Below are 18,987 nucleotides of genomic sequence, written 5' to 3'. Positions count from 1 at the left end.
ATCCAGAAAATGGAGCCCAATTGGAGGGCAGGAGTGGGTATAAGGATGGGCCAATCAGAAGCAGGAGTGAAGATTGGGTGAACACAAAGAAGGAGGTCCATCAATGGACTCAGGTGAAACAGGGCCCGTTGGCACCAAATCCAGATTCTGGATATTCCTTCTAAATGAGGTCCCTCCTTGTCGGATTTGAAGCAAACTTTCAAGGGTGCTGAGTTAGGCTACTTTATCACACCATTTTTTTCTGGATGTTTATGTGTGTAGTGCTTTGACTTACGAGTCGTTGAAGAAAACCATTGTTTAAATTTGTGCTTTAAAAGGAAGACCACCATAATAGAATCCTTTCTATTACATTCTGATATAATTATTACATTCACAATTTTGGGAGGTGGCCCTGTTCTGTTATTGGAACTATTGGAATTTTTTTTTTCATTATATTGAACTGAAAACTGCTTCCTAGAAAATTCCACTTTTTCATCCCACCAAGAAAATAAATACAACATTAGCCTTTCTTTTCCAATGCGTTAATTGTGCTACTAATTGCCTCAACCATGTTATGACAACTGCCAAGCCAGGTCTCTCCAACCCCCTACTTGTACAATTGATTTGTTGAGCCTCGATGCAAGAGTTTATATTTATCCTTATTATTGCAAGTCAGTCAAAATAATTTTGAATCTTGATTCTGCCATCTGTCATATTAGCAATTCCTCCAGCTTTGTGTCATCTGAGACTTGCTAAGCATGTCTCCTATTTCATCCAAGTCATTGATTAAAATGTTGAACAGGACAGGGCTTCGCTCCAGGTTGACATTGATCCATGAATCGATATTCTTTGGGCACGAAGTCTCAACAAGCCGTGAATCCAAATCACCCTGCTACCCGCTCCCACCACCTAGCATCTCCTGTCTGATTGGTAGTTGTGTGGTTTCCATCATTGAAGAGGGGGAGAAGGAGGGACCGAAGATGATGGAGGTATATTACTACACGAGAAATCACGGGAGCTGAAGGGCATATCTATTAAGATGTATTCGCTGGCAGGTAACAAAAGCCGAAACAAAACTGATTTAAGAAAAATGGGGAGCGTTTTCGTACAGATAATTGAGCAGCTCAGGAATAGGTGTGGCTGCAGGCAAACCTTTATCCAGGCCTCAGCGATGTGCTCAGACTCCAGCCCATGCTTCCTTAGTCCTGGCCTCGTTCTGAGCTGTGCTTTTCTCTCGAAGCCCCAAGCAGCCTTCCAAGAACGTTTGGACTACAGGCTTCCTTGCTCAGAACCAATGGAGAAAAGAGCGTCTGCGGCCCCAATGTCTCAGCGAGTCGTGAGGTTCACGCTGATAGGAACGCTTAGGTCACTGCCCATTCTTGAAGCAACTACTGCGGGCCAGGGGAATGAAGACATTAATGGGGTTAAGCCCATCAATTCACCCCCGAGTCAATCACGCTCAGGTTGTATGACTGAGAACTTTGGGAGAGCGCCTCCCAGAAGCAGCTCCTGCTGCTGTCCCAGGAAGGCAGTCAAGGCTGGTCTCAAACAAACCGGAAGGCAGGTCACACAAGACTTACGCATTGAGTGAGTGCCCAGCAGTTGGCAGATGTGGCAGTGGCTTAGAGAGGGGACAACAGCTCTAACACGTAGAAGTCATGATTTTCACCTTCAGGGTATTTCATGGCCAATTGAAAAACAAGAACTTATGTCTAGTAAAACAATACCTCCTTTCCGAATAAAACCCTCGGGCAATAGAAAGCAGCAATTAGTCAAGTGCAGAATGGGTGGTGCCCTGTAGAGAGCACGGGGCTCTAGAAGTCTTTCCCACCAGCTATATCACAACCACATCTGGTTGTGCTGTCTCCCGGGAGGACACAGGGAGTGCTTCCATGGGCTTCCTCCCCTCTGACAGGGCCTTCACTGACCATGGCCTCAAGGAGGATGACACTGTCTTACCTAACCCTGGCCTCCTTCAAATCACCCCAACTTAGGACGGGGGCTTCTTTCCCCAGAGGACCACCTGTCGCCGGGCTATGCAGAATGTTGCAAAGCACTGAGAGCCCATGGGCAAAAAACCCCCAGATTTTAGTAGGTAAAGTTTTTCAAACTTTAGTGTACATAAAATAAAACCATCTGGGAAGACCGTTTAAAATGCAGATCCCAGAGCCCCACCCTTCGAGATTCTGATTCCATAAGTCTTGGCCAGGGTTGAGGAACCTGTATTTTAAAATCACCATCCCAGGGGATTTTGATGCCGGTGGTCCCTAGGTCCACTTTGAGAATACAGCCTTCGAGTCTGAGGGTCCTTTGTTTCTTAGAAAAAAGAAAGCCCTGCCCCAGGATGCAAGCCTCCCAGGTCGTTTTCTTTCTCTAGGCAACAATTGGGACTATTTCTGAGAAACAGGAATACATGGAGGGTATCTTTCCTAAAAAATAAATTGGGTAGTCACAACAGTGTTAAGAGTTATATAGCCTTGCATATGGTAAGCACTCAATGAATATCATAGGTTCGCTCTTTTTTTTTTTTTCCACTATAATCAGAGTTCTGTTAATATAGGCCATCTGTCAGGACAGGGAGGCACAGATTATATGTTCACACATTAGATATTTTCCTGAAAATTTGCATGTAAAGTATGACTTGTTATAATTTCCTGCCGGTTTACATTCGACAAATATTTCTTGCGTGCCAGTTCATGCCAGACTTGGGCTCCAGACACTACACCCAAGGGTATTCTTCCACGATGTCCCTGTCGAGTCCCACACAGCTCATCAGGTGGCTTTCCCTTGTGTTTGTCATGAGATCGCTGGATTTGAGCTCTGGATTTCCTCTTCCGAGTCACATCCTTTTACAGCAACGCCCTATGAGAATCTGATGAAAGCGCTGTCCCTCTCCTCAAGAAAAAGAGTGTATAGGTATGTGTGCTGTATTGGTTGGGATTCTTTCTGTTGACAGGGTTAAAACATTCAAACCAGACTGGCTCAGGTTGTTGATGGCTCACTTATTAGCAAAGTCGAGACAGTAGGGCTTGATGCAGGGGTTCAAGCTCTGGCACTGGGACCCCGGTCGTTCGTGCTCCCCATGGACTCATTTTGTGTTTTCTCCGATGATTTCTTTTAAATGTGCTCTGACAAATCTCTGTTCTCTTTCCTTGATGAGACCTCGGACAGATCTCAAAAGTCTCTGGTCCCTTTTAGGCATTTAAAAAGTCCAGATCAGTCTGGTCCAGTTTAAAATTTCAGTCTCAGATAGAGCTGAATGCTCTTGCGTCCCCTTAGCTCAGGCTGAGGAAGCTGCCCCGAGATAGGGGTGCTGTTTGTTTTTCCACCCTCCTTTCTCTCCTTGCGTTGCCCCTTCTACATCCCCTAACCTGTTACGGGAAGTGGATGAATGGCTGCTGGGTGGCCAGAAAACAATGTGTCCACCATGTACCCAGAATCTGTGGTCCACAGATTAGAAGCTCCCTACTTTCAAATTGCTTGTTATACAATCACACTCACCTTTCCTCTGAACATTTAAAAACTACCATTTCCAAAGTCAGAGGTGTAAGTTCAACAGTGCCTCGTACTGCCTGCTCTTTTTTTTTTTTTTGTACTTCTAAATGATGTGTATGGCTTGCTCTCATGTACTTTTTGTAAACGATGTGGCCACGGCATACCAAGTGGCCTGTGATTTCCACAGAGCCAGTCACTGCTTCCTTATTGGTTAGCATGAAGCCCGGACTGACAGGTGGCCTTTGTGCATCCTTCCCCAGTCAAGAGGTGACATTGTCAGAGGGGAAAGTCAGTAATTCAGGTGCTCACTTTTAGCAGAAATGAACTTTTGGCATGTATAAGGATACTCCAAAGTCTTCCTTCACTGTTGGGTATTATCTTTTTTTTTTTTTGGTATTATCTTGTACACATTTTACAACTCACACATTCTGTCTGGTATTACCCCCTCTCTCACCACCTGTTTTGACCCAAGTGGCCTTGATTTCTTTTCTCCTTTTGGGGTATAGATTTCTGTTTCAGTTTATAACACGCTTATAATCCATTTTTATAATTCATGCCTCTGGGCTGTTTCATTATAAGCCACATGTTTTCTTCCAAATCATCTGGCTTTGGAATTTTGTCTGGCTTCCCCTCCTCTCGTTCTACCATCAAAATTTAGCTTAAAAAACCTTCTTTCTCAAGTCACCCAATCTCTTGGAGAGCTCTTTCTTTTCCCCATGTTTTCTTAGTCATATTGAAGGGGAGGTATGTTCATTAAATTCAAGAGTTGAGAAGAAGGTAAGACTTGTTCCACTTGTACCACTCGTAAAATGGAGAGAGCACACCAATTACTTAATAAGATCTTTGTAATGTGGATGCTTTATTGTGTTCTCCAGTATCTAATTTTGAAAAGGATGAGAGGAAAAAACACAGCTTCTTTCCATATAAATTGTTTTTGCTATAGCTTTAGCACTTTATGTTGAAATTATTGACTTTTGATCTGGCTAAACCATTCTCTTTTTTTCTCTGTGGTGCTGGACTGTGCCAGCCAAAATTTATGACCCATTTTCCTTCTGCTTAATTATTGTTATAAATCTGTGCAGAACGCAGTTGTAAATCACAAATTGGACTAGATTGATACAGCCTCTCTTTAGGATAATTTGAACACAGTTATGCCTTAGAAGGAAGGCCAAATTCTTTAAACTTCTCTGGAAGAGCTGCTTTGTAACCATTATAAATATCTAATTAAAATACAACTTACTCTTTTTCTCTTAAGGATAAAAGAACATTCCATGCTGGGTATTTCAGCTGATTAGCTCATGCTGCTAATGTGAGCAAGGTTGAGGATTTGTTCCTTGAAGCAGCCAGAAGATCTCAAAAGAAAAAAGCATATTCTGTGGCTACATTTAAAATAAAGAAGCCATTTGCCTCCAGCTAGCTGTTTCATAAATACACGTCCTTTGTCATAGGGGGAAGATTTGTTGAAAAAGTGCGAACAGCTTAGCACAAATATATCCTCACTATGGGGAAAAAAACAAAATGTGTCTCCCCATTTGGATCCCACCCAGGGTGAATTTTCTGGGTTATGTTCATACGGGGAATAGGACATAGGTGACTTTAAGATTCAAGGGAAAAACTGGAAATGAGTTTTTCCCCATTGGAAAGGGTTCCACCCCTTGGCCTAGGTCTGCTCGGGTCGTGCTAGCCCACATTTTAGGGGAACTCAGTTCAGGTGTTCTCCTGCCACTCAGGACAGTAATGGTTCATTTCCTATAGATCCCACAACAGTACAATAGAACACAAATCAGCTAGGAACACCAATTAGTCATATTGAAGGAACTCAGGAACAAAGAAAGAGGTAGGAACAAAGAACAACTTCCAGCCCTAAAGTTGAACCATAAAACAAAGAAAAGAACTGGGACTTCAGCCGGATGAGTTTAGTGGCAACAGAGTGCAAGACCAGCTCAAAGTCCAATGTGGGGAGCTGGTTACAACGCAGGTTCTGACGCAGTCGGTCTGGGGCCGGGCCTGAGAGTCTACCTTTGCAGCAAGCTCCTAGGTGACGTGGATGCTGCTGGGCTGGGCCATGGCCCTCTCCGTGACCAGCCAAGTTCTAAACCCTGAATCCCGCCTCTCTCTTGGTTGTGATGTACAGAGCAAGTAATTAGTGCTAGTGATACTTAAAGTAGTGACGTGCTGCAATGATTTACCTTTCGTTAGTAAAACAGTTTCAACATTAATCCAAAAATAATGATGCTACTCTCATGTTACTGAGTGAGAGATAAAGGGGTGGGGGAATTTCCCAGTCCTGCGTGCGTCTTTAGAAGTGTATTGCCCATGACCTTCAAATGATCTGGCTTCCTTAAACAATTTTCTCCAGGGTGGAAGCTAGGGAGAGCTTTTGAGTTAATTGAAGGTCATTTTCAAGACTGATGAAGATGGCCACCGGAGCCTTCTCTCAGTGTGAACGTGTAGACAGGGGCCCCATCGTATCGTGTAGACGGCAGCTTTAGGTGCCAGTTGAGAGGCCACGTCACAGTACTGTGGTCAGAGAGCTCCCTGAGGCTGTTTCCCTGGGAGCCTAGAGCAAACTGTGCTGTTCTCACTGCAGGAGCAGGAGCTGCAGTGGGGGAACCTTGGGATGTGTCCAACTTGCCCACTTCCTGTCCTCATTCGGGAAGTATCTGACCCAAAGAAGTAGACTCCCTCACCCTTCCCTGGCACCCCAACAATGAATACCAGAGCAGAGACATGTTGACAGCCTACAAAGAAGGGCCCCTCTGGGTATACATTGAGAAGCCACGCTTGGAAGCTAGGAATGGTGGCACTGCTACCAAAGCACGAACTCCAGGAAGGAAGAAGGAAGACAGAATAGGAGGTATTTCTGTCCCCAAAGCAGAGTGACCAGTCACCCTGGATCGACCAGGTGGCAGAGCCCCCGTTTCCAACTGCCCATGTGATTATAGATACAAGAACTGTCTTTGTGATGCACGTCACCTGCCCATTATTTTCTTGGGGACACCTGCAGGCAGGGAGACTGTGCCTCTCTGGGGCCATCTGCGCTGTGAATGTGTGCTGCTCAGTACTGACCTTCCTCTGCCACCGCCCAGGGGTCCAAACTCTTCCACATCACAAGGGGACATCCAAAGCCCAGTGCACATGACCACTGGGTCACCTGAACCACAGGGACTTTGAACTGCTCCCAGGGGCCTTGGCAGTGGCAGCCACAACCCCAGGCCCCTTCTTCTCTGTCCTCTCCCGTCTCGTCTGGCCCCCGTTCTTGGATTTCTCTCTTCTCTCTGCTCTTCAATGTTTGCAGCACTATTTCCTATTCTTGCTCCTGGTTCTGGCTCTGTCCCTGAGACCCAGAGGGACACAGAGGCTTCCTTGCTCCCCCTCCCGAGCCCCTGCCCACTTGGGGCCCCTGGCCGTCCCAGAAGCCTGTGAATTTGCACAGTGACACCTTGCATGTGTGCAGTGGAGGTGGTCAAGTGGGAGGTGGGTTGAAGAGCAGGAAGAACGTGCACGTGTTTTTTCTGGGCCACGGGCTTAATCAAGTGCAGCACTTCAGCGCTTGTAATTTATAGCGATTAATGCTCTGAGTCCCCCTCCCCCTGGAGTCCCTGCAGAGCAGTTCTGTCACGGCAGAGGGAGAGGTGACCTGCAAAAAGATGTTCCTTCTGGGAATGGGCCACACCAATCGGCATATATTTGGTGCCTTTCCTGGGGCAAGTCAGAGTATTTTCTTCTCAATATCTGGGCCTCCAGAGAGTCCGAGCTTTGCTAAGCAAATAAGCTGGTGGGGTCGGTTCACGTCAATCCACAAAAGCTAGAATTAAAAATAAACTTGGGAAAGTGAACGTCCCAGGTGAAGCTTGGCGTTTGTGGGTCCACTTGGCATGAAGGTAGTTTCTCAACTGAATGGTTCATTTATTTAACTATTGTTCATGTTATGGGTCCTTAAAAAACATCAAAAGTATGGGTTTTATTCCCAACAATTAGCTTTTAGAATACAAAAATAAACACACGCTTAAAAAAAGAAAATGTCACTGGACTCAGTTGACCAAAACCACTTTTATATCAGTGGAACAGGATGGTATCAGCTGGTGCAAACTTAAAGACTCCTACTTCCTGAGAACTTTTTCCATCAACCCATCACTGATATTAAAATTTCACCATTAGGAGAGCCTTCCTTTGTTTCAGCACATTACCCATCATTAAAATGCCACTACGCTTGGGAGGGGTGGTGTACTCCAGTCCCCACAGGGACGCTCATCTTCTCGGCACACTGGGACACCCCAGGGCCTCCAACAGGGCCTGGCACACAGGAGGCTTGCGAGGAATAGGTGTTGAATGAATGAATGAATGAATGAATGAATGAATGAATGAATGAGTGAATGTGTGGCAGTTCACGCCTTCTTTTTTAACTAGAGACTAGGTGAAAGCAAACTGAAGGTGGTAAAGTGGAGGGAAACGCACGGGAGAAAATACATGGTTACTGCATCCTGGAAGAAAGGTTAGACTGGAGTCAAAGGCCACTGCCGAGGTTGACAGAGGCAGGTGATGGCAGCACTCAGCAGTCCCCATGGCCCTACCATTGTGCTGCCACAAGGCTCCTGCGGGGCACTTCACACACACCAGTTCATGCTCAGAAACTCATGCCAAGGAAAGGAGGGAACCTGGACCCTCAGACTCCGAGGGGATCTTAGGGGCCATCGCACCCAGGACAGATATCAGAGAGATCATGCCGCTCTGCTTGAATGCTCCCAGGAACAGGGAACTTACTACTTATCATCCCGCCGTTATCCTTGATAAAAGTCTTCCTACAAGGAATTGAAATCTGCCCTCGCTGATTGCCCACCTACTGGCCTATGTCTACTCCTCTTACAGTTCATGGTATTTGTCTACTAGCAGTCAGGAAATTAATAGCTTCTGCCCAGGGTCGGGGGCGGGGGGCTACTTCCATGCTCACTAACAGCCAGTCACTGGGCATTTCAGAGACAGAAGGAAGAAGAAACATTGGGAAATCAGTAGAGAATGTGAGACCTTTCTAAAATGTTTGCTTGTGGTCCAGACATTTAATTTACTCTACGTTTTCTGGGAAGTCTGTTTTGCCCCAGGACTGTGGGCAGCATTATGTTTTGTGTTGGGGGTGTGTGTGTCTGTGTGCATTTAGGGGTTTGTTTTTTTTAAGCATTATGTTTTATAGCTGAATATGGTATGTGTGAAAATATCAACTGCACGAGCCTGTTAGTCCTGGCATATGAATATTCCAGATCAGAAAGGATGTTTGACTCCCCTATGAATTGCAATGTGTAAGGTTTATAAAGTTAAGCACTTGGAATTCTGTCTTTAAAATTTAAATATTTAGATTGGGTCTCTAGGACACAAAAGGCAATGCCTGTTTCTCACTTGCTTAATTTGATTATTTTTCTTTTTGGTAGCGTAAGTTGTTTTTCAAAGCCTCATTCCTTGAACGTTCCCTATAGGAGGAATGTAATTAAACTCCACTGGCCTCCCCCTGCTGGGACCAAACTGGGGCCAGAGCTGTAGGAAGCATAAAACAGATACCCTGCAAAAAGAATCCTTATTATAAAGATGAGAAGAGGATCAACTTCCCTCTGGTTAAGAACAAGAAGCTTTAGAAAGCCACCCAGGCTCTTCTGGCAATGGGCTTAGTCTCCAAGACATTTTAATTAGTAATTTAAGGCTGGAAGGAAGAGGATAAACTCCTCACCCCTTGGCTATACACAAGAACTTGAACTCAATGAGAAACTGGTTCAAGTGGCTGAGGAAAAGGGAGGGTGGTTCTGGAAAAAGGACAAACTTTTTCATGAAAATGGCACCGTGAGGTATGCTTGCCTCGTCACTCACTGTGTTTGAGGTCCCACTCCCGGGAGGCAGTTCTCACCCCTCCCTGGGGACAGGCACTGCCTCTTGCTATGACAGACAGCTGACCGGTAGCAGAGTTAAGAAGCTCTTGCTGCAGGACAGGTCCCCAATCACACTTAGCCCAAACCTACACTTCTCTCTAACCAAGGAGAACTGCCACCAAAAAGAGGAGGCCCAAGACCTGGGTGCTAGTCCCAGCCCTGCCAATAGCGCATGTGGAGGCACTGGGCTGCCACTCACTGGTAGTGTGACAAGGATGACTGGCATAATCTCTTTGTTCCTCAGTTTTCCTGTCTGTGAAATGGGGTAACAACAGTGTACCTTGCAGCTTCTAAGGCTGTCGTGAGAATTAGTGACGGGATCCAGGTACAATTCTGGCCACAGTGCTACCATACATACACCTGCTACTGTCATCCCCTCTCTGTGCCTCAGTTTCCTAATCTGTGAAAGGGAGGTATTAGACTAGACTTCTCTGCTGGCAGTGAAAATGACGATTGAGTGTTTCTGTGAAAGGTCCTAAGCTACGTGCTTTACACACAAGTGTTAAGTTGATCATCACAAAACTTCGTGTAGCAGGAACTATCACCATCCCCATTTAAACAGTGGGGAAAGAGGCTGCATTAGTTAGGGGTGCCAGAGGAGAACCAACAGGAGAGACACATATTAAGGAGTTGACTTCTTTGATGGTGGGCACCGGCCAAGTCCAAATTCTGCAGAGCAGGCCAGGGAGCTGGGAACTCAGGCAGGACGCGAGCTGCAATCTTGAGGCAGGATGTCGCCTTCCCCATCCTGCCTCCGAGTTTGCTCTCAAGGCCTCAACTGATTAGATGAGGCTTATCCACATTATCAAAGGTCATCTCCGTCATTTCAAGTCCACTGATTGCAGATATCAACCACACACATCTACAGAATACCTTCACAGCAACACCGAGATTAGCATTTGATGCAGTAACTGGGTACGATGGCCTGACCAAGTTGACTCAAAAGACCAACCATCACAGAGGCTTTGAGAAGATAAAGAACTTGTCGGAGGTTATGCACGAGGAGGGGCCTGGCTTGGACTGGAGCGCATATCTCCTGTTCTTTTCAGCATCGTCTCAACATTCAGTGATCCCGTGACTCTGAAACTCCCTCAACACTGTAGTGTCCTGCCTGACGGGTGGGTCAATGTCAGCGCCACCATTTCTACAGAGGGGGGCTTCGGGGCTGCGACTGGGGTGGGGAGCTGAGGCTATGTTGGCACCGCACTTTTATGGCATTGAGAAAATGCCAACTGTCCAGGCGGATGGGGGCATACACCCTCATCGTGTGGTCTCCTCTGCCAGCACCATCTTTGGTCCTAAGGATAAGTATTCCTGGGTTTGCTGTGGCCTTTTCCCCTCATTGCATGACTTTGTCACAGTCCATTCTCCAAGTTTATGAATTCCCTTTGCGAGACATGGGCAGCTTCTGCCATGACGCCCCCCCCCCCAACACTCCAGACACGGAAACACCGTGCCCCAGGGCTTCTCTCTGCCTCCAGCTCCCGACCACATCCCAAAGACTTTTCTAAGCTGAGATGAAAAAGGTCCAGCAGCAGATAACGGCTGGCCCCAGCCAGGAGAGCAGCAAAGCTTGCCTCTAATAGAGACCCAGGGAAGGAGAGGGTTGCTCTCCACTGTGGCACCCTGCTTGGTGCTTTCCCTCACTTTTTTGTGACACTGATCTCATCTTGTTCTTTGTAGAAAGTTCTTCTCCACCAGCCCAGGCTTTTTCTTTGGGTTCCGTGGCCCAGAATTGTTTCACGAGTTGCATTTTCTTATAGTTCATGTGTACGTATTCTTTGGTAAAGAGCATGAAACATGCACCTGAGCCATTTGTCCTGCAGCCTGGTGGCCAGCCTGGCCCTCCCTCTGCTCACTGCTGGTGTCACCGTGTAGAGCAATCAATGCCCTCCCTTCCCTGAGTCTCTATTAGAGTCCCAGGTTTGCGGCTCTCCCAGCTGGGGCCAGCAGTTAACTGTTGCTGGGCCATTTTCATCTCAGGTTAGAAAAGTCCTTGGGACGTGGTTGGGAGCTGGAGAACCAGCCCTGCATCCACGGGGCTGCCTGCCCTCACACCCCGAGGGGCACTCTTCCTGCCTGGTTCCTCCCTGATACCTCTCCTGTATGCAGCTCCTTCCCTGTGAGGTGTACAGAGCAGGGCCGCCTGCCTCCCCAAATTCCCAGAGTCTCCAGCTGAAGTGGGCCAAGGTCATAGCATAGACCCCAGCCCACCTCTAGGCAGAATCTGACTCCAGGCAACTAGAGACCTTCTAACAGTTTCCCTCTCTATCCCCGTGGCCACTCAGACCAAGGACCCACATGCAAATCAAGGCCCAAGAACAGCCATACATTCATACATTCATGGCTTCCAGAACTTCTAAAAATGACAGCTGCTCAGGATCTCTCTGGGAAGATTCTGATTTAGTTGGCCTGCAGCCTGGCTATCCCACCCCTTTAAAAGCCCCCAGGTCATTCTAAGCTATAGGCAGGGTGAAGACCCACCGCCATACTCCCATGAGGTATATGCAAACTTGACTTCAACCGTGACCTTGGGTTGCATGATTAAGGACATGGCCAAGTTTGGTGCAGACCCAGCCCATTCACAGAGCCAAGAAACAGAGGCCTGGCAAGCCCCTCAAGGTGATTGCTCTGGTAACATTCAGCCCATTAGAAAACACCTCTTAGAGTTCTGGTCCGTAGGCCTGAAAGATACCAAACCCAAGAGGTCATCTGCTCTGCGTCCCCAAATCCAAGAGGTCATCTGCTCTGTGCCCCAAACCCAAGAGGTCATCTGCTGTGCCCCAAACCCAAGAGGTCATCTGCTCTGTGCCCCATCTCTAGAAGCAGCTCACAGACAAGACAACTGAGGCCTGCCTAGGGAGGTTGCCTCACAGACCATGTCTTAGAATTCAGGGAGTGTGTCTGGCTGCCAGGCTTGGGGTCTAGGTATCAGTCTCTCTCTCTCTCTCTCTCTCTCTCTGTCTCTGTCTCTGTCTCTCTCTCTCTCTGTGTGTGTCTCTTTCTCTCTCTTCTCTTGCTCTTGCTCTCCTGCTCTCTCGCTCTCCTTTCTCTGAAAAGCTCATTTAATGATTCCCCAGCCTGGCTGCAAATTAGTGATTTACAGACCTGAAAGATGCTAATGATAGCAGTCAGCCCCAGGATCATCATAACAGTAAACAGTTATGGAGCCCCATAATTATTCATAATAATTTTTATATGTTAAATAAATCTGACCTAACTCTATAAAGGAATAGGCCCTACTAACCAAGAATATTATGTAAATTAGAAATCGCCTAGAAACGTCGAAAGAAAATGTCTCAAGTTCTGTAACACGTGTACCATTCGGCGCTTTTGTTTCTGGGCTCGATACCCTGCGGGTCCCCTGTCCATTTTCAGGGGGTACTGTCCATCTTCCCAGTTCTCAGTCTGTGGGCCGTGGTCAGTTATAACTCTCTGCTGTCTGTGTTGGCGATGTGACGTTCTCTACAGAAACACCCCATTTCCAACTTGTTTTCATCAAGTAGTGATTCTTGGGGATCAAGTATTCAATGTCAGCCAATATTGATAATAATTATCGTGGAAATAATAAGAAGAATTACTATTCATCGAACACATGCTCTGTGCCTGGTGCTGGGCCAACCACGTCTAACAACCAATTTGATGTTTTCCCCCATTTTAAAGATTAGGAAATTGAAACTCAGAGATTAAGTGACTAGTTCAAGGTGAAAGCAGAGTCTAGAGTTGAACCCAGGTCTACAAGCTCCAACATTCCTTGGTGCTATCTTGGGAATGACCTCTAGGTCTGTGGTAGATTGGTCTATGAGAGCAGATGGTTATCCAAAGTGCTTTAGCATCCATTTGGACACATTTATGACCATTTTGTTAGCACTGTGACAGCCAGGTCTCGGTCAGTGTGTTGGGAGGGCCTCAAAGTCATTTTTTCTCCTCTCTTGGGTGACCCCTCCCTGTCCTCTCCCACCAGGTACCTAAGGACATTATCAGGATAAATGGCATTTTTACTTGGCTCTCTGGCTTTGAGAAACTTTAAGAAATCCTAGAAGTCAAGATGGGTCACTCTTTACCATAAAGAGAATATCTAAATTAATGTACTACAACAACCAATAAACAGATCACACAACACAAACGTCCATAGCAAAGGAAAGAAAGAAAAAAACAAACCTCAGCCAAGAAATACACTGTTTCTTTTCACTTAACATTTGACAAATTTACACTCCCCTTGTCTGCTCCTGAGTGTCTTAAAATAAAATTCTATCAATATTTCCATATAAAAATTTTTTTTTTCTGTGTAAAATCCAACATACCGGGAATTTTTCTATTCATTCTGTCCCTTGGGTTTCGTATGTCCCTTGGGAATCATTCATATGGGAAACCTGTCACTTATCAGTGTATCTAGTAGCATTTTTCTCCCTGTCCTCAAAATTTAGCTTGAAGCCCACTTCTGTGGGTGTCCTGACACACACCCTTCTCAGGCGCCATGAGATTTCTGGTGATCTAGGCCATAACCCAGCAAACCTAATCCTGTCCATTGCTGGCATCTAAACCGTATCCTGCTAAATGTCCCTCCTTGCCTTTCTTTTCTACAGCTGGAAGGAGGGACAACAACATCCCCCAGGCCTCCCAGTCTTGTTTCCTGTGCCAAACTTCACAGCCTTTGGAGACGCAAGGCAGGTTTCTTGTAATTAGTTCCTTCATCTCCATGTGGATCAGCTAGAATGACAAGTGGCCCATGGGTTAAATCCATCCTGCTGATACTCCATCTTGGATAGAAATTTCCAGAAATCAGCACCTCCTAGGTGTCCACGTCAGTAGCGGCCTCTCCCTCCTCAGCTGGGAGAAGTCGTGGCCAAGAAAACAACAGACTCTTCTCTCTCAGAATTTGCCTTCCTCAGTCATTTTCAGAAAGCTGGAGTCAGCAGCCTTAGCAGGAGCCTTAGCTCTGTCACCACCTCCTCCTTCTCCTTCTCTTGGGCAGGATGACACCCTTCTGCTTGTGGACCCCCAGACAAGCTCAGCTGTGGGCACCACGAGTGCACGGTCCTCTTTATTATCACATCCAGGCACATAATAGGTGCTCAATGTTAGTTGAACGAACGAACGAAGGAATGAATGAATGAATAAAAGTTAAAGGTGAAAGAAACTTAGGGATCACTCAATCTAATCCCTTTATTGTGCAGATGAGGAAACTGAGGCAAAGGACATTCAGAGACCAGCTAAGGTCATGCTGTTTGGGTGTGGTTACTTGATTCCCAGGCCCATGTTCATTTCACCATGTGCTCTGCCAGCCTGTCACCTGCTCTCAGAAGACCGAGTGTAGACAGTGAGCCCCTGCCCACCACCCCCCTCACCCCGGAGCAGGAACTTCCCCTGTGAAGTGGGGGGAGTAGCACCAGTGCAGCCCCAGCCTGCCACTTTGACTCCTTCCTCAGTAGCTGTATGTTCTCTTCTGGATGAACAAAGAGTCCTTTTTCAATTGCATCGGCCTCACCTGCCTTCCTCCCTGTAATTTCTGCGGCAAACAGCCTCTTCCAAACCTGGGCTGGCATTCTTCAAAGATTCTTTACGGCTATCTGGCTCCCTGTCCTCCTCTAAACTTCTGCTGTCAGGACCACTTTGGGGATGTAATGTGCCCTTACCAAGATTTTACCCCTCCTGCCCAGAAATAAAAAGCTAAAATTAAAAAAAAAAAAAAAACTGGTGGCATTACCAGGAGCCTCCAACAGTCTTCAGTTAAAATATTAAGCAGATCAGCTTGAAGATAAGGCATCTCTATTATGCTCTGAATATTAAATTAACCAACTGGTGGACATTTCTACAGCCACGCGATAGCAAGGAAACAGCAGACACAGCTTTTTCCCTCTTTGTGTATAATGACCAAGAAACGGGAAGGCACAGAGATGGAAAAAGCAAGTGACCTCCCTGCTGGCTTGTCCAGTCAAGCTAACCTTCATATTGCACAGTGTTTATTGGTGGGAAACAGCCAACTTCAGATAAAAGGCCGGATGGTCTCTCCCGTTATTTCACTGCCAAGCTGTATTTTTTCTGAAAGGCATTAAAATGGAAGGAAAGCAACCACTGGCCACTCACTGGGATTGTCCTTCAGGATTCTAGGCCATAAGTAATCCAGTGAGCCACTCAGTAAAACCCTGGCTCTGTGTGATGGCGGCTGCGTGGCCTTTAGGAGAGCCAGAGGTAATCAGCGCCACCAAAATGCAGAACAAAACTCTTATCAGAAGATGTCATTTTTTTCAAAATGTCATATATACAATTTTTAGTGGAGCATGATGACAGATAGTGAATAACTTAACATAAATTTGCATAATATAATACAGCTGTTAATTTATGAGCATATTAAAGCACAAAGTTTTGTAGTTCGGAGCACTTAAAAGTCTTAATCTTTGGAAAGTTTCCCTCCCGTTTGCTGTGTATTTATTACTTACCTAGGGTTGACACATAAAATAAAGATGTCTAAATTTAAATTTCTGATAAACAATGAATCGTTTTTGAGTATAAGTATGTCTCATGCAATATCTGGGACATACTTATACTAAAAAATGATTCATTGCTTATCTGAAATTCGCATTTTTATTTGCTAGATCTGGCAACTCTATCCTTACTTGATAAAACAGCTTAAGACCTTCTTACTTGATAAACACCTGGCTCTTTGCTGATGGGGGAAAGGAGCTATTGTTTAGGGAAGAGCATCAACTGCTGCGACCTTGCCACCCCTATGCAGAGTCAAAGGAATCAGATTATAGAGGCACCAGTATAAAGGGGGGAATTGAAGCAGGCAACACACTCAAGCTTTCCTGGCAGCATCCAGGGTGTTAGAGTTACGTTTTTCAAACTTTCTTGACCATAACATTATAGCTCAGAAAAGTGAATGAATTTTTTTTTTAAATCCATTTTATAAATGAGGAAGCATGTCAGATCAGTTAAGAGACTTTCCACGTCCATTTCACTAATCTGTGGCCAAACTAGGGATAACAGTTACGTCTCCCAATTCATTCTACCACTCCTTCTAGTATACATTTTTCTGGTCTCCAAGTTATAGTACACATTCTGGGATCCACATTTTTTTGTTTCATTTCATAAAATTGTATTACTTCTCTATACCATTTGGTGATCATGTCACATTCTTCTAAAATTTCCAAGATTTATATCATTTCTGATCTAAACTGATTCTATCATTGTTTATGGCACCCACTTGACTTCAGCCAACACTTAAACGATTTCATCTTGGTACTTACTCTTTGATCTTTAGCATCTCACTCTCCGCCTACCCGCAACCTAGTCTTGCTATTTTGGTGGCTCAGGAGATCTGTACCGCGCATCGTCCACATGTTCTCCACTGGGATGGGCACTGTCAGGGATGTAAAAGAAACATAAGAGAAATATTTATTGCCATTAGTGCTCCCTAATCTATGAACTTGGTCGAGTATCTATTACAAATCCCTTTGAGAGTTGAGAAAACATAGGCTCAGAGAGGTTAGGTGCCATTCTCAGGGTCACACAGCAAATACAGAATTCAAGTCTTCTTGCTGTAACTCTTATGCTCTGTCATCAGGACATGGGGGCAGCTGAGCTGAGAGGCCTGCAAACGAGTACACTGGCAGGAAAAAGACACCAAGCCAAGCGATATCCATCTACTTTGTATATTTTTATCATATACTAAGTCTAGATTTTCAAACCACATACAGAACTTTCTGGAATCTTATCATTCAGTTTACTATCCTTTAGATCTTCTCCTTGGCCACCCACTCCACCCGCTTTGTGTGTGTTTTTTGTTGTTGTTGTTGTTTTTTCCAGTTGGGATAGATGAATTCCAAAGAAATGCACAGTCTCCCACAGCACCACTTTTCCTCCTCTGCTGTATAGCACAGTTCATCTGGCTTGCAGAATCCAAATTCAGGGGCTCCTTCCAACATTTTTATTAGCTCAGTAGTCAGTCAATTTACACAGAGAAGTCCACTGGGCTCCCTCCATCCCATGGAACGAGCTTGCTGGTCGGTTCCTCTAGGCCCAGCAGCTATGGCCTGAGCCGCCGGCGGAGAACGTGGTTCTCTGCACCCCCCAGGGCTCAGCACACAGGAGCCACAACCCACCTCTTCAGATTGCAGTGAGGAATGAGGCTCATAGCAAGACTCACGGTGATCTGCGGTTGCACAGCCCTTTACCAACCTCATCGTCACCCATCCTGGGTGGAGCCAGGCTGACGGCTAAGAGCACAGGCTCTGGGTTGGACTCCGTGCCTCAAGGCCAGGCTAAATCCCTGCACCACGTAACTCTAAGCCTCAGTTTCCTCAGCTGTTAGAAGGGGATAGTAATCGTATCTGCTCCCTTAGGGTGGGGCTGATGAAACGGGATGACGTGTGTAAGTACAGAGAACATTCCTCCAGAAACATTCGTTTTTATTTTGCTGCTGTTGTTTCAAATCTTCCTGTTAATGCCATTCTACAGATCACCTTAGCGATCTTAGTGGACATGCGTCCTTTCCACGGGTCTCTCCTTGCCCTGCCAGCGGCCACTATGCCACCCAGGTCTCAGCCGTGCATTCTGCTCCCCTGGAAAACACGGTCCCTTCCTTGCCACCCCTGGGTCCCCCACTGCACGGCTCCTCTGAGTCCCCCTCCCTTTCAGCTCAGAACTTTTCCTACCTTCCTTCCCTTCCAACAAAACACTCTTTTGCCATCCCATTTCCCCAGGAAACTATTTTCTGTCAGGGACCAACCAAGTAATCAAATTACCAAGAGCTGAGAACTCAGAAGGATGTCAGAGGTTGTTGGCTGATTCCAGCAGTCACGCTGGACCCATTTATATGCTCCCGCCAGCGTTCATGGGTTGATGTCCTGCCTTAGGCAGCACCTGGCTCTGACTGTCCCCGGGCAGCTCCGACAGACGTCCCGCTTGAATGAGGAAGAGAAAGACTTCCTTTCCTACTCATCTTTGCCTGGTGTTGTCACAGCCTTTGGAATTGGGCAGACTTGGGTTTCACTCAGTTCACACTACTTATTTCTCCCAGGCTGCACCCTCTCTCTGCCTACAGACCTGATGCACCAACCCCTCTGAGCCTCCGTTTTCTCATCTGTAAAATAAAAACCCAATGCAATGATACAAGCGAAACCCACCCTGTGCCTGTCCCCACAGGACTTGGTCAATAAATACTCAGTGTAGCTGTGGAACTCTTCCTTCTTCTAAAGACGGCACTGGTGCTGCTCTCTGCCCCTCCCCCAGGCCAGGCTTTCTCTCCCCGGTCCCCACCTTGCACCCACATCTCCCCTTGCCTGCTTCCCTGCCCCTCAGGGGAGCTGCGGAAGCCATCTGCAAGGACAGCAGCTGGCGTCCAGGGGCGCAAGGGTGTGTTTTGTCCCAGCACAACACTCCTCTTTCATAAACACACACATGGGTGCAGGCTTTATGGGCAGGACGCACCAGCTCCGGCAGGAAAGCTGCCAGCAGCCTGTTCCTCCTGGTGGGAGTGGCCACCTGAAGAGGGCGGGGCTGGCGGGACAGTCGGCCTGTTTCCTATGTTATGGCACATGCGGTCATGTGTGCTGTGTATGTGCTGGGAGGTCATCCCACCCTTTCTGGGCCTGACCTC

General features: G+C 46.5%; 1 protein-coding gene across 2 annotated transcripts in view; it reads left to right on the top strand.

Moving 5' to 3' along the window:
• TBXAS1 (thromboxane A synthase 1) overlaps positions 1-18,987 on the top strand; it is a 133,238-nt gene that overhangs the window by 92,316 nt on the left and 21,935 nt on the right. The window contains exons 10-11 of one of the 2 annotated variants that reach the window (XM_074315295.2): positions 2,673-2,895; positions 4,730-4,886. The exons of the other annotated variant lie outside the window; for it this stretch is intronic. Coding sequence (XP_074171396.2) covers positions 2,673-2,855 — 183 coding nt within the window. The 3' untranslated portion in view covers positions 2,856-2,895; positions 4,730-4,886. Of the gene's footprint in view, positions 1-2,672; positions 2,896-4,729; positions 4,887-18,987 lie in introns of those variants that run through there. 2 annotated transcript variants of the gene reach the window in all.

The sequence above is a fragment of the Rhinolophus sinicus genome, chromosome 8, assembly GCF_057876585.1.
Source record: "Rhinolophus sinicus isolate RSI-liver-muscle chromosome 8, RSI-T2T, whole genome shotgun sequence".
In the NCBI taxonomy this organism is placed as follows: domain Eukaryota; kingdom Metazoa; phylum Chordata; class Mammalia; order Chiroptera; family Rhinolophidae; genus Rhinolophus; species Rhinolophus sinicus.
The sequence above is the reverse complement of the archived record's forward strand: the minus strand, read 5'-3'. Positions and strand labels throughout refer to the sequence as shown.